This window comes from Neltuma alba, unplaced genomic scaffold, assembly GCF_004799145.2.
Source record: "Neltuma alba isolate B1F8T4 unplaced genomic scaffold, ASM479914v2 tig00012900_pilon, whole genome shotgun sequence".
Taxonomy (NCBI): domain Eukaryota; kingdom Viridiplantae; phylum Streptophyta; class Magnoliopsida; order Fabales; family Fabaceae; genus Neltuma; species Neltuma alba.
The window spans coordinates 1-16442 of record NW_021637271.1 but is presented as its reverse complement, the minus strand read 5'-3'; the positions used below and the strand labels follow the sequence as shown (position 1 = coordinate 16442).

General features: G+C 34.5%; 1 protein-coding gene and 1 pseudogene across 1 annotated transcript; both read left to right on the top strand.

The window, feature by feature from the left end:
* Positions 1–1998: 1998 nt before the first annotated feature.
* On the top strand, positions 1999–12608 carry LOC114732312 (cytochrome c oxidase subunit 6b-2-like). The gene is made up of 4 exons (XM_028919608.1): positions 1999–2183; positions 2266–2347; positions 4133–4224; positions 12455–12608. The coding sequence occupies exons 1-4, from the start codon at positions 2083–2085 to the stop codon at positions 12606–12608; spliced, it is 429 nt and encodes a 142-aa protein (XP_028775441.1). The 5' UTR covers positions 1999–2082.
* A 1685-nt stretch (positions 12609–14293) lies between these two features.
* On the top strand, positions 14294–16342 carry LOC114732315 (tetraspanin-7-like; annotated as a pseudogene).
* The last annotated feature ends 100 nt before the right edge of the window (positions 16343–16442 follow it).

The following is a 16442-nucleotide window of genomic DNA, read 5'->3' as shown; positions in this document are numbered from 1 at the left end:
GTGCACCGCACTTAACTTGCCAGTAGCTACCTACATTCTCCGGCTTCATCATTTTTTTGTTTTGGCCAACGATTCTCCAGCTTCATCGTCATAATGCTATCCTTTTCTGATTCAGGAACTCTCCTCTTCGGCTCTTCCCCCCTCATATTTTTCCTCTTTCTTTTTTTTTTATTAACTATTGAATTAATATTTTAACGGTCATATTTAAATATTTTTAAAATTATTATTAGAGTTTTAAATTATAAAAATAATTAAATAATAAATTACAAATTATATTAAATTTAATTCTAATGGTTTGCAAATGTATTAAATATTTTTAAAATTTTTTATAAAAAATTAAAATCTAAACTGTTAAAATATGTTAATCCAATGGTTATGGGGGCAAAAAAAAAAAACAGAGAACGGAAGGGGATAGAGAGGGAAGAGGAGAGGTTCGGAACCAATCCTCTTCTCTCATTTAATCTCCACTCTAAAGCCGTTTATCTAATCTTTGCTTCCCCAATTTGATTATCACTTCCTTGAAAACTAGATTCAATTTGATTCTTTTTTACTTCAATAAAAAAAAGGTGAGTCCTTCACATCGCGTAAACTAGATGTTATTTATTTGTCCCCCCCCCCCCCAAAAAATGCCTTGAAAAATGTCTAGCCTCTAATATGTATATATTATGATCAATATAAATCCACAAATTGCCTTATTTATAACTTCACGAGTGATATAAATATAATTTTTAGTCATAAATATAAGAGTTAATTAGGGGGTTGATTTTGGACCTACATATAAAATCTTAATCAATTTTATTTAAATTAAGTAATTTATCTAACTTCTCTAATTTAAATTAACTAGTTTTCCCATTAGAGACATGGAGATACTGCTTATCTCATTCCACACACTATGCGAAGAAAGGTGTCTGTGCAGGTGAATGAAGAATCGTGGTGGATATAAATTGGCATGGCCCACTGGGCTTAAAGGCCCAACTAAACATGAATAGATGTCATTCGGTCTTCCTATGGTACTTATCGTTTAAACTCAATGGGCTGTTCAAATTTGAAGTTCCCATAAAGCGTTGTTTAGTTTCCTGCACAGAATCATTCGTATTCCGTCTCCGAACGACGACTATCTCTCGCTCATTTCTTGATCTCTGACTCTGTTCTCTCTCATGGCGGAGGTGAGCTTGGATTTTCTATGACATTCTTTTCGTTAGTTTCAATTTTTGTGAATCTTGTCACGGCGGGAAAATTAAAGCTATCAATCTGGATGGTTAGCATTTTAGTCTCGTTTTGCTGTCGGAATTTCATGTTCTAGTCCCTCCTTTCTGATCTCGCTGTTCGTGACTGCGCTTCTTTCCGCTATTGCATTATGAGTTCCGATGTTTGTTGCAATCTAGACTTATTTTGTTTCCTGAATTATTTGATGAATGCTTGTCTCTGATTTATTGGATCCTTTGACCGCGAGCCAATTCTCCCCATGATAAGTTGTGCTGGGAACGTTCTCAAATAGGTCCTAGGTCGTCTGTGCTGCTATGATGCCCAAGCATTGCTTCCTATTAATAACTCTTCTTGTACACAATTGTTGGAATCCCCTTCTTTCTTCGAAAAGTCCTTGGTTCTACAGGGTGTTTTTTTTTTTTTTTTCCTTTCTCGACGCTTGTAAGTTCTTCTAGCATTTGGTGATAAAAGTGCCTTGGCAAGTTTTACTGCAATTTTCAAGACTCTTTTCCCAGATCTTTTTTGGGGTACATTTTCATATTGGTTTCATCTATAAGGCTGTTATATCATTGGTCTTTCATAAATTGACTGAATATTGTCTACACTCCTAATCAATTCTTCATTTAGCTTCTGCGAACATCTACTTGGATTGTCGCATGTGGAAGATATATGAGAAGCTGAGGAGTGCTTCTAGTATCTTCATTCATTTATTTGGTTGACAATGATATTGGGGAGGGGGGGAACCTTTGTCTTATTGTGTTTCAAACTGAACATCTAATATTAGATATCCTCCAGCGTTCATTTGAAATCTGACTTATCCTGTTTGGTTTTTAACTTCCTATCGTCTTCATTTTTTCCTTATACTATTTGTCTCCTATGTTTTTTCAGATTGAGCTCAAAACAGCGCCTGCTGATTTTCGCTTTCCTACAACCAATCAAACCAGACATTGTTTCACTCGCTATGTTGAGTTTCATAGGTAGGCTTTTCTGACACTTGCTATCTTGCTCAGCAGAACTTGTTTCTAGATTTTGTTCTTGAACTTTAAAGTTCAACTACAGGTGTGTGGCAGCAAAGGGTGAAGGCTCAGGTGATTGTGAAAGATTTGCCAAATATTATCGTTCCCTTTGCCCCAGTGAATGGGTAAGTGGTCCTTAGCTGACTGCTTTTGCTTGAATTGACTGGATTTTTGTGTAAATATGAAGATTGACAATACATTTAAGACATATGCTATTTATGATGGCCAAAGTTTGATTATATATAACCCTTAACGTCAACATCATAAAGTTCTCAAACCATTTGAAATTAAAAGAGTCGTGCATTTTCAAGAAAATTAATGACCTCCTTATGCCTTTGTGTAGTCTCAAGTATTGTTTGTGATTCGCCTTTTCAGACAGCATTTTAATTGTTAGGTATTGTAGAATGTAGATACTGTAATGTAATATTGGTGATTATGTACCTAGCAGCTGAACCTAAATCAGGGATTTAATCTCTTTGGTCTAGCAATTTGACTCTCTGTGTGTGTGTGTGTGTGTTTCAAAATCAATACGTGTCACGTGTATGTAGAGTGCCAATAGATTAGGCTATGCAACTCTTTCCAGCTTGTTACATTGATGGATACTAGTTCGTATATTTAGAGTCATGGTGCTGATATAGATATAAGTCATGGAGACATTCCTTTAGCTCACTTGCTGGGAGTTCTGAGTCTGACAGTTTTCTAGTCAACTTCTGTACATTCTGAACTAGTAGGTACATGTCACATGATGAATTCTGTAATCGTGTTAACAGAATATTGGGCTGGAGGGACATAATGACATGGATGATGGATAGCTGCCTTGGGAAATCTACGCGGGTGAAAAACATGTGGAAGGGAGTTAACCAAGGGAAATCTATGGGAAATTTGTTAGAAAAATGGGAATATAAGTGGGGCTGAGGTGAGGGATAGGCAGAGTTTGGGGTGGTTTGTGGGGAGACCGTTAGGAGGCTCTAATCACTTGAGTTTTATCAATTTTCTGGTTCTGGCGTTCATTATATTGCTTTAATTCTCCATTGCTTGTAAACTGCGAGTCACTTAATTCAGAATTATGACCTCTATCTTTCTCTATAGCTTTCTGCTTCTGTTCTTTCATTCTGTGTTTCTCTCTTGCTGGTTCCTTTCATATCTGGTCTATAAACAAGTTACAGATTACTGAATTACATGAATAAAAGAATTGGTTGAAGACAATAAATGTGTAGAAAACATGCTTTTTTCAAAAATATGCGCTTATGTTTGGAGATGGTGAGTGTTAGGGAATGAGTGGAAAAAGAGATGAATGATGATTGGTGGGAAAAAGAGATGTGAAAGACATGTAATTAATTGGGGGTAAAATTAGGGAAAAGTGAATTAATTTTTCAGACAAGTCCTAAATGTAAGATCTATTTTTTAGTGTGAATTACTCACATTACAAAATAGTTTTTACATTTAGGACTGGAGGAGTAATTTGTATATAGGATCTGAGGGAGTATTAGAAATGATCTAGAACTTTTGAAAGGTAACACATCCCTAAAAGAATGAGTTGGGAACGAAAAAGTTAATTTTTTTCCCCCTCTGCGTGTATCCCTCATAACGTTTGTTTAGTGAAACGCATAGCCGTTGCTGAAGTCGCGAAACTACAGGATTGCTTAAAACATTCGGTGTTTTGAATGATCAATGCATGTTATCTTCAAGCTTCATGTGCAGATCTTCTTTTCAAAGTTCCTCCCTACTTTGTGGGGCTTAATAATGTATTGCGTTGATATTGATGGCTATCTCACATTGCATAATTCCGAAATAATTTAAATGGTTGAGTGATCTTGTTATTTAATCAAATGTGCGCAGTTGTGTATATATTCAATTAAATGTTAATTTCTTCTACATATTTTTTTTCTGTTCGGATTAAAATGTTGCAGGTTGAAAAGTGGAATGAGCAGAGGGACAATGGAACTTTTCCGGGCCCCTGTGAGGCATTTTCAGATCCCAGGATACCCTTAAGATTATGCTGGTTGGTTTTGTCTGATAATTTGGTGGACTTAAATGTTAATACGGTCAAGGTTGATCAATAAAGCTTTCTGTATTTTCACTGTTGCAAGTTGACAAACTGTCAAAGCCCCCTTGTTTGAAGTTGATTTGGTTCTGACTAATGGAATTGTTACTTTTGTTTGACACATTTGATTTTTAAGTTTTGCAGCTCCATCCTCATCGTACACACTCCATCCCACGCCCTCTTAAAACCAAAAATTAATATATTACACACGCTTGATAGAAAATTTTTACAGCAGAGCCGAAGTCGTCTTCTGTCGGCAAGACTCAGTAGTAAATGTGAAATTCCTTTGTTGAATTCAGTATTGTTATAAGCAGACTGAATTTTCTCAAAGCGTGCTATTTGATCAAGATTGATGTATTACCACGGTCCTTCCACTTGTGGGATTAAACAGCTAAAAGGATTACTATAATTGTGTTGGATGACTGACTAAGTCATTACCCATATTCACACATTATCCCTACAATGGAGACTTGTCTTCACCACGTATCTAGTGACACTTATCTCTATGGATATGCATAATTAATGACGATGTTGTAGGCCAATTCACAGCTGAACTCCCTAGTCCCCACCACAAATTCATACCATAAGTTTGCTAAAGTTTCTTATTCCTTTATTCTAAACATTGATTTTTACTTGAAGACTACTTATGATTTATTCTTGCTACTTAGAAATCTTTGAAGTTTTGATATTATTTTACATTTACCCATACAAATTTGTTGCTTGGACGATCTTCATATTTTGTCCGGGGGAAAAACTTCAGAGTCCAGATGATTGTATAATTTTTACAGCCGGGGGTTTACCCAACGTCATCGACACATATTGATATGGCTCCCCCCCCCCCCCAAAAAGAGAATGCTGAAGACGCCCGAATTAAAAAAAGGTTCCAGTGACATCCGCTCATATTAGCTGTAGTTTCATGTCTCTCCTGTCATGATTTTTTGGGTTAGGGTATTGCCCTTTGTTTAGTATTAATAAGAAAATAGTTTTGATTATAACTTGATGGAAAATACTTCTTTGTTTAAGTTTAAACTTACAAACCCTTAAAAGGAGAACACGCTGTTGCTTGAATGTATTTTAAGGAGAAAGTGATATATTTAGAAGAGAATCGTATAGAAAAAGGGTAATTAAAATGTTTAAATACTCCATGGAAAGAGCATGAATGGGAAAGTGCAATGTGGGAGCATCATGAGATGTTTGTCCACTATGACATTAAAGGGAGCAGCGCACGTGTTCCACGATTTGATCCCAGCACCCTCCACCTAAGTCCCTTTCTTCTGCCGCCCCATAATTTGTATCATTGCTTTATCTGTCATCTCACTTTCATTTTACACTTGATGCTGATGCCCATATCATTTGGAATTAATACTAATTAGGCTTAAACACCTTAAATTTTGTTTAGGATTTGTTTGGAATGACTATTGAAGCTTTTAAAAATAACTTTTCGATTGTGATTTATATGATATGAGGTGAGGTAAGTATGTGAGGTTTCAACTTTTGTGAAAATGATTATAAACACTTCAAAAAAAATGTATACAGACAAGCCCTTTAACTGGTTTTTTTTCCCCACCTGAAAGCTGCTTGACTGGTTGCATATTCGACCCGGTAACTTTTGCATCGGGCACATATTGTTGTGACGCGTATACAACCAATTTATATGATGAATGAGATGGTTTCAGTCCAAAGAAAAAATTTGAGGATTTGCCGAGCCAACTTTCATGTTCGTGGATGGAATTTATTATAATATAAAATACACACGCACACATGGGGCTCCAAAACTGGCTGCTTAAAAAGGTTTCTTAGACTCAACGTTTCTCCATTTTACGTCTCTCCATGACAAATGAAGAATAAAATAAGGCAATTACGTGCCATGGAAAACCTGTCCGAATTCATTAGTTACTCCATAATTTAAGGAAAATGACAGTTGAGTTCCAAGTTTTCATTTAACAATACTCGTAGTATAGTTAGGCCTTCAAAATTTGTTGAAAGATAAGTTACAAAGTATAATTAATTTATATTGTCACCAATACAAAACTCTTACTTGTATGTCAGAAAATAATCACAGTTAAGTCTTATAATTTATGTAAATTAACTTTTCTTTGTTTGCAAATTAGTCCCTTATACCAATAACCCAAATAATATTTTTTTGCAAACCATCTCTTCTTTGCACAAACTTAATTTTTTCTTTTATGTGCAACTTATATTTTCTTATGTAATCTATCATCTTAAGAATTATTTACCAATTAATTTTCTTAATGAGAAATTTGTTCTAATTCTAAATACATGAACATATATCATGCTACCTCTAGTTTTATTTATAAGACCTTAGTTATAGACTATAGACAGAGTCTTATAATTAGGAGCAGAGGTTGTGTAAAGCAATTTCATTTGCAACGAGTTGGAGAAATTCGTGAAATGCTTCGTCCTTTGGTTCAATTTAAGATCCAACAACCTTAATTTCTTTGTTTCTTTCTTTTTTTTTGCCAAACGAAGGAGATTTTTTTGGTTGATAATCAATCTTATTTAGCAAAATAATAAAACGATACATAATAAACCACCAAATGATTCCGGGTTAGGACCAAATTAGGGGCTCAAATTTGACAATCTTAAAATGATTTCTAAAAATTTTATTTTTATAAAGTCTCTAGAAACCATTCTAGAATTAAATTCTTGCACGAAATGAGCTAATTGTTCTCATATAAAAAGAAATTCTTTTTATTATTAACCGCCAGAGCTCCAGCTGTTTGCATTGCTAAAGAACTTTTGGACGAGTGAAGTTGGCCAATGCGAGATTTAATCTCACCACCTTTCGACTCTTAAAAAGTATATATGATACAATTTGATAAAAGAGAATTATCATGTGGTTCTAAGAAATTTAATTATAAAAAAATCTCAATGACAAGTTATTAGTCTGAACTTATTATTATTCTCTTTTCTATAACTTGTCATTGTATGCTCTTTAATTATCAATAAATTTTATAGTAATTAAATTTCTTTCCTAAAACATGATCGTAATTCTCCCTTTAATACATGGTGAAAAATATTAAAATGACATTCTAATCAGTGACAACTATTTTTTTTAATTTACTATCTTTTAAGATTTTAAGCACTGATCCATCAACTTTTTTTTTTTTTAACGGAAAAAGATTATTGAAAATTTTTTAATAGCACATGAAACTTTTGTCTATCAGTGAACAGAAGGTTACAAAAATCGAAGTTTGTTGAAGTTGTAATTTTTCTTTCTTTCTAATACTTCTACATAAAAAGGTAAAGGTTTATGTTTTGATTAATTTTTGTTTTGATAACTTGAAATATTTTTATTTTCTTTTTGATCAATTCATTTAAACTTTGAATAATGTTTAGATAAATTTATTAATGTTTAAAATGAAACATACATTGTATATCCTTTTACGTATATTATCATGCCAATATTAGACAGTAAATTAATTATGGACGCGCACTAGCTAAAGTGGCTTTCTTTTGTTCTCATGTGTGGAGTTTAAGCAAACGTGTTATGATGATATTAAGTGATGGGGCAGTCAGTGGTCAACCCACTGATAATAACTAAAAAGATCTTTTTACTAATTCTCACATAATTAAATATCTTACCCATACCTACATATGCACACCGGTCACCTTTTCTTTTTTCGGTTTTTGCCCAAATTATGGTCTTGATTAAATTTTAGAGTTACTTTAAATACTTTAAGAACAGAAGCTACTATTTAATTGTATACCGTAAAATTCAGATCTTATAACATCGCAACAAACAATCTAATAAATAAGAAACAACATAAGAGTAGAAACAATCAGATCTAATGAAATTATAAAAAATAAAAAAACCTAGCTGACTTTCCCAGAAATAATATCGATTCATATTGCTTCACACAATAAAAATATATTTGTTAGACAAAGTTCAAAATTATTCATTAAATATACAAATAGAGAAAGAATATAAACTTAAAATAAATCTAACGACAATGAAAATGAGTATAGATACTCATCAAAAAACAAAAAGAAGATGAGTACAGATCTAGGTAAATGTGAGTATCTGGATGACAACACAATGAGAGCTTGAGATAGCATGGATCTGGATGTGATGAGCACAAATCTTGACCCAATGAGCATAGATCTAGATGGTGTGAGCATGGATCTCTACTTGATAATCATGGACAAGTCAATGAATCTTAAGAATATGACAAGTACAGAGAAGATAGTGGGCTATAAAAGGAGAGGAGCATGAAGAAGAAGTCACAACACAAATGAGAAGATCATGAAGAAGAGGACTAGCATTGAGCTTACTGGTGAATGAAGCATGAAAAAGAGGTTGCGAGGTAACTTAGAAAGATTATGAGATAATGAAGTTTGTAACATCCTAGGTTTTAATCCTAAGGTTTAGGGGTATATAGGCTTAGTTTTGGATAATTAAGTTGGTTAATTGTTGACCTTTAAGGTTTATTGGAGTTTGGACAGGATAGGTTTAAATTGAAGGTTGAAAAAAAAGAGGAGAAACAGCACTTTGGTGTGAGTTGCGGCGGCAATTTGTGAAAAAACCCACAGCTATTTGGCCAGACCAAGTGATTTTTCCTTATTGTGCGAAGTGCTACGGCAATTGGTAGAAATAGCCACGGTAATTAGTTTTTTTGGATTAGGAGTTTTGAGGATTTGGAGGCTAGGGTTTATGATTCTTGGAGATATATGATAATAGATAATAATGTGGAGTTTGGAAATGAGTTTTGATAATTGGGTTATGTTAATATGAGTACAATAAATGTTTAATCGGTTTAGAATATTGATTTAAGTTGATTTTCATATTTAAGTATTTTTTATTATGAACCCTAGATTGTGTGAGACTTTTGATTAATTGGTGTAATTAGAAGTCAATTGAGGATTCTATTGAGTTGTTTCACCCATTGGAATAGTGTTTTGAGTTTTGGGATGGTCAATTTGAAGTTGAATTGAGGATTGGCATAAGCCAAGGGATTTAAATCCCCAATTGTCATTGTTAATCACTTAATTAGTTTGTTAACTAATATGTGGTAAATGTGTGTGATTGTGTAGATTGTTTGTAATTGATGTATTGTGCACAGGACAGCTTGCTATGGTAATTGATCCTATCTAAGGCGAAAGATAACTACTTTTCATTCATTATATATGTTAGTATGTTGTTTGTAAGTAGTTTTATTGTTTTCAAATTATAAATGTTATTTTGGCATATACTTGGGGCTATATTGATATATTGGAAATGACATATTTTGTGGGATTGACTTTTGAAAATGTAATCCTTGGATTTGCAATAATGTGTTATTACTTTAAATTTTGATTTGGAAATTGATTATAGAATTGAAAATTGACACTTGTTGGATTTCTTGAGCATGATGTATATGATGAGAATGGTGAGTGAACTGTATCTATTATTGTCATGTGCTAAGTGTCTCCATCAATACATGACGATTAGCTTGCAGTGCTTCCCCCATAAGAAGAGAATGTCCCCTTTTCTTGTATTCCCCATAGTGAGGGATTGATTTAGGTTTTATCTCCCAAAATGAGAGATTAGCCATTTTAGCTCATACTTCCCACATAGTGAGGGAATGTGGTTATTGGGATTACATTTACATGATAATATTGATGGATTGTTATGAGAATTTAGATTATTGTGTTGAGATATATATATATATATATATATATCTAAACATGTTTTTATATCTGTTTCATTTGACACCTCACAAGGATATGTTAGTATATATGATGAGCTAGACTGTTCGTTATTGAGGCTTTTATCTCACTTCATGATTTAAACTGTTTTCAGGTGAAAGTTCTAGAGGTGCATCGTCAGGGAAGAATCCAAAGGCCTAAGCTTTACAGTTCTTGTATTGCTTCTGCTTCTTTTTGTATGTGTTGAAGAAATTGCATATTGCCATATAGGCCTCCTATCTTTTGTATATTCTCTATCGATTAAATATTTATTTATTTAACCTGTAATGGTTTATTGAATTATGTTTAAGTACTGGTAGTAGGCCAGAGGATTCTGCATGTGACTTTTGTAGATGAATTGTGATTATTTCTAGTACATGTTACGTATTATTTCAGTAATGGGCTCAATATTGTTTTTTATATGGGGGTTTGAAGCTTAGAGGCCTAGTTCAAAGTGTTGATATTTGACAACTGTGTTAATCAGGGGCTGTTTTCCTATAACCATGGTTGTAGGGTTGATTCATTTCACAGGTGGTTTTGCCTGTTCTAATTAATCGAAATCTTTTATTCAAGAATGCTTTCAAAAGATGAGTGATGAAACCTTTCCACTATAGTAGTTTTATGTAATTGTTTTCATTTCTACCATAATAGAGTTTTAATTGACCTTCCAGTAAGCAAATCATCGGTTTTAGATGAAAATTTACAAGTTTGACTCATAAAAAGTAGTCGTAAAAAAAAGTAGATTAAATCTTTAGATTCTAAATCACCTTCTGAAAACTTATAAATATTATTTTCTGAAAAAAATATTTAAAAAACTTTTATGCTAGTTGTAATAAATATATGGTGTAAAAAATATTTTAAACTGATTGTAACGGTTTAAAATTTGCAAATATTATTTTTAAATACATATTTTAATACTTTTATACTGGTTGCACAACCATCCGGTGTAAAAAGTATATTTTACACTAGTTGTATGTAAAAACTGGTTTAAAAAATTTATCAATATTTATAGAAATATCACCAGTCAAAAATTTTTCTATTGTTGCGTAGTGAACAGTGCAGGTTAAATGGTATAAAAAAGTTTTTTTTTTTTTAGCAGTGTTAGTTGGAATTATCCTAATGCTAGGTTGCTGGAGCCATGCCTTTTCAATTATCATCCATAAAGCAGAGTGCCTTTCTCATCGTCATTGTCGGTGGGACCAGACTTTTGTGTTTGTCCCGCTATCCCCCCCCCCCCCACTCTCTCTCTGTTTTTTTTTTTTTTTTTAATTAGAGGCGTATGAAACTTCTACTCACGACTAAAGGATATCGGGAAACAAGTTTTGCAGGGAAATGGCCAATTATCCCTGACAACATTAGGAAGATAGCAAATTGACGAAATAATTGATTTTCTCCCACCATTTAATAAATGTAGTATACATTATAACTAATAAATTTAATTCTAATTTTTTTTTGCACACTCCAAACACTTACCATGTTATTGTTGTTTTTATTAGTTATATCCCACATTCTAATTTATTTATGATTTAAGGTGTTAGATGTATTATTAATATGATTTAAGTACTAAAAGTATAAAAAAATAATATCAATGTATTAACGAAAAATTGGGAAATTGACAAATGAGACTTAAGGACTTTATGCAAATTAACTTCTATTGTGTTCAACTTAATTTTTTTTATATGTAATTTATCTTCTCTTATGTGTAATAATATTTCTTTGAGCGATGTACAACTCTATTTCTTTTTGTAAATAAAATTTTCTTATGTGCAAGTCATCTTGTTGTGTATAAACTAATTTCTTATATCCAAATAATGTTCTATACAAACAATCTTTCCTTTGTGCCATTTAATTTCCTTTGTATGCAATTAATCTTCTCTTATGTAATCAATCATTCTAAATCTCATTTACCGATTAAATTTTTAACGAGGGATTATATCTCAATTTTTCTAAGATAAAAGCATTGTATGTATCTAAAAAATATGTCGGGTACTACTTTATTATAAATAAATTCCTCCACCATGAATATCATTGGTGCTTGGTTTAGCTTATTATAACCAATTTTGCACGGTATAAAATAAAGCACATAAAAAAAAAGTCTTTTTCCCAAATAAACCCCGCATCGACTTCTGGTCATTAATCGCCCATAGGAAAATTTCTCCCAGAGAAGAGATATTGGAATCATTAGTTAATTACTGTGAGCTCTCCGAACTCAGTTTAGCATTTGTTTCAAAGGAGTATTTATTTAAGGGTTAAGGTGCGCCCAGTACCCCCGAAAATTTTTCCAAATACACCCAGTATCCTAAAGTTATTTATGGTGCATTTTACCCTTGAAGTATTTAAAATGGTACACCCATATCCAATCTTAACATATCGTTTGTTTGACCGTGAACTAATGACTCAATTTTGGTTTGACCAAAATAATCCTAGCTGGCATGCGTGACAATCAGCTGATGTGGATATTTAGATTTTTTTTTTATTTTGTTATGTTTTATCTGAATAGGTTTTCGTTGATGAGCCGCCTTGTTCGGTTCACAGCTTTCGACGGCTCCAACAATCGTCTCTCCGGTCCAACTCCGGCGTCGTTAGCCAACGGCAGCGGCAACTTGCCAAGATTTAAAGCCACGTCTTTCTCAGGAAATAAGGAACACTACTAATGCCTTTTATTGCCACTTAGGAATAAAGGATTGTCCGTTTTAGCTGTTGTGGGGATTGGGTTAGGAAGCGGTCTCGCAAATCTGGTGCTGAGTTTCACCGGAGCTTGTATATGGTTAAAATTTACGGAAGAGAAGATGGCACTTGAAGAAGGAAAAATCTGTCGGCTTATGCCGGATTATTGACCTTGGTGACAATGGCTTCAGAAGCTCCAAGGTATCTTTAAAAGTGAGGTGGGGGCCATAGCCCTATTTTGCCTTCCTTCAGTTGAGTCATTCATTGAGATTTCATACCTTCTTTTTTCGATCTTTTTGGGATACAACAGATTTTTTCTCCTTCCCTGTTCCACTGTTTCCATGCCCTTCCCCATTCCTGACTGGTTCTCTATCATAGTTTCTTTTGATTTGATTCTGACAGTGTATAATTGAATTTGAAAGGCATCTTCATCACCCGCACCAGTAAATTGCGCAGCTTTTAATTTTTTTTTTTTTACTGAATTGCTTTGGTGTAAGTTGTAGGATTGAAATCATTTACTAATGGTGCTGGAAGTAGTACAGGGCGATGTAATTTCCTCAATTTTCGATATCCATATTTCTCTGGAGTTGTTGGGATCATTCCATGGAGCAGTATAGTAACCAGGTAAGTGAAAGCACAGGTTCAGATAAAACACGCTTTTGAACCACAAAAAAAAAAAAAATCCCAAATAGCCACATCAGCTGCTTATGTAACATGTCAAACTAAAGCTAAGTCATCAGTTCACGGTCAAACAAAACGGATCTGTTAGGATTGGATATGGGTGCACCATTTTAAATACTTCAGGGGTAAAAATTGCACCATAAATAACTTTAGGACACTGGTGTTGTATTTAGGAAAATATCTCGGAGTGCTGGACGCACCTTGACCCTTTATTAATGAATCACTTATATAGTATAATATTCTTTTTGAAAAACTCCAAACAGTTAAAAAAGGTATCCCTCCCCGCCCCCTAACATATCTGAAAACAATACCAACGTCAATATCAATAAACATATACATATGCACATATACTCCTCCGGTCCTTATTATAAGACCCAATTTGACTTTTTATTTGGTCCTAATTATAAGACCCAATCCATTTTCTCTCTTATATTTATGCATTTTTTTCAAGAATCCTTCTAATAATGATAGTTTTAGCCAATATACTTAATTAGCAAGGATATTTTAGAAATAACAACACTTATTATTATAAATACCAACTTAACTTACTTCTTTAATCTCCTCAAATCAGTCAATTGGGTCTTATAATTAGGACCGGAGGGAGTATATAATTATGATGCCTATCGCTAAATTAAAGTTACACGAATTTTTGTCCATAAATATCCCTAGTCATCCCAACTTCAAGCCACAACGTATAATTATAGAGCAGCAAAGCTCGTCCCCATATGTAAATTGTTCAAAAGGCGCGGGATTTGTATTCCTCCTCGTCCCCCGCCTCTCTCTCTCTCTCTCTCTCTCTCTCTCTCAAATTTCTCTCTCATTTCATGCCTGCTCTGTGAGGCGCGTGGCCTTCGAATCTCTTCCTTCTCCTTCCTTTCCCCGTCTTCCTTTTTGTGCTCATTTTCATCAACTTCTTAAACACTCTCTCTCCCCCTCGCTGTTCTGTAAATGCTCATTTGCATCTTAATTCTCTCTCTGGAAATCCTCTCATCATGTGTCACTTGAGCAAACTCTGATAGGGATCCTCAACTTCTTCACCTTCCTCTTCTCTATTCCCATTCTCTGGGTCGGTATTTGGCTCAGCAAGCACGGCGCTACCGAGTGTGAAAAATGGCTCGACAAGGTTTTTCATTGTGTTGGGTGTGTTCCTTCTCTTGGTGTCGCTGGCGGGACTGGCCGGCGCTTGCTGCCGCATCTCCTTTGCTCCTCTGGATTTACCTTGTCGCATGTTCTTGCTTATCCTTGTCGTCTTAGCTTTCACAGTCTTCGCTTTCGTTGTTACCAACAAAGGCGCTGGGAAAGTTTTATCGGGTAAAGGGTATAAGGAGTATAGGCTCGGTGATTACTCTCACTGGTTGCAGAAGAGGGTGAACGACTCAAATAATTGGAAGACGATGAAGAGCTGTCTTCAGGTGGGCAATACTGCTCCGTCTACCAAAAGCTGTATGCCAAAGACGATGTTAACGAGTTCAATAAAGAGAAACTAACTCCGCTTCAGGTATTTTGGGAATTAATTTCGTCCTTCAATATCAACTGTTTCTCTGGGTTTTTTATCTGTTGTCACGTGTTTATGTTAGATTTTTGGCCTCAACGTGGGTAATTGCGTGTGTTCTGTGTGGATCCAATTCGGAATTCACTTACTGTATTAGCGTTCTTTACATTTCAAGTCATGGTCGGAGCGCGCTCTGCACATGGTTCTTTAGCTATTTGAATTGAATATCTTTGTTAGTCTGAACTCTAGTATGAATACGACTGGGGTTTTTTGTTCTTCAATTTTTTTGATTTTGTCTTTCTCTTTTCATTTCGTGTGGTAGTTCGATTTTCTCGATAGACTACCATGAGAGGATAAAAACTCCAGGCAACAGTGCCACCTTCCGCTACCCCGCGGGGAGGAAGGGCCTTTTTTTCTTCACAATTCCTTTAACTTTTGAGTATGCTCACAGCTCAGCCCGAGACGGTAAGTTTGAAATTCTAGAAATTTCTGGAAAAGCCGCATATTCGTAATAGTACTCTGTATTTTATACTTTCCGTCTTTTTCTAGGTATTCAAGGTCCATTTTTCGAAAGGAGATGGTCTTTTTAAATTGGTGCCTTTTTTTTTTTTTAGTCTGAAAAGTGAAACAAACACCATGCTTTTACTTTATCACGTAATCTCCGATGCATTTTGTTTTGTTTGGATTTTAAAAGTGCGTTCCAAGCCAAGAAGATTTAATTCTTGTGAATTTTTAAAAATGTGATGCATTGTACAACGAAAGAGATCACCCATAAAGTTTGGATGTTGCCTTCAGTTTCTAAAAATTGCTGTTTTGAGCTGCTATTCCTTAGTTATAGCCACTAAGTACATGGATGCTGGTGCGTCTAGTTCTTGTTGGCATAAGCTATTTGAAACTGCAAATGAAAAAACACAGAAGATCAAATAAGCTGAGTGTAGCTTATCGTAGTTGCTTATCTAATAGGTATCTATTTATGCATAATTTACTTGGTACGAGGTAAAGTTCTTATTGTTCTGGTGGAATGTAATGTTCAAATGGTTTGACCGAACTTCAAATGGTCTCTTGGCTCAGAAACTTGAACATAGAATGAAACTAGCACTTAGTTCTGATTGTGAACTAGTTTATTAACTGGTGCTAGATTTGATATGTATTTGGATCTCAGGGCAAAGCCTGGAAGATGAACTTGACATATCTTTCTGCAAACTATGGACGCTTTCTGATGTGACATGTTTGGTTCTTTGTGTGCAGTCTGGGTGTTGTAAGCCATCAAACGACTGTAACTTTGTATCCAGAGCCCAACGGTGTGGAACAGTACGGCCAATTCAAATTATGCCAATCCTGATTGTCGTGCTTGGAACAATGATCCCAGGTGCTGTGCTACGACTGTAATGCATGCAAGGCTGGGATGGTGCAAGACATCAAGACTAAGTGGAAGAAGACGGCTAAGATTATACATAATATTCCTCATCTTGCTCATTATTGTGTATTCCGTTGGGTGCTGCGCATTCAGAAATAACAGGAGGGACAATTGGAAGTGATGTCATAGGCTCAGAAGAAAATCAGAATAAACGTAATTAGCATCTAGATGGATCAAGTTAGTTTCTATGTTTCAGTAATAATGTAATATGCTCTGCTTGCTGTAGATTGC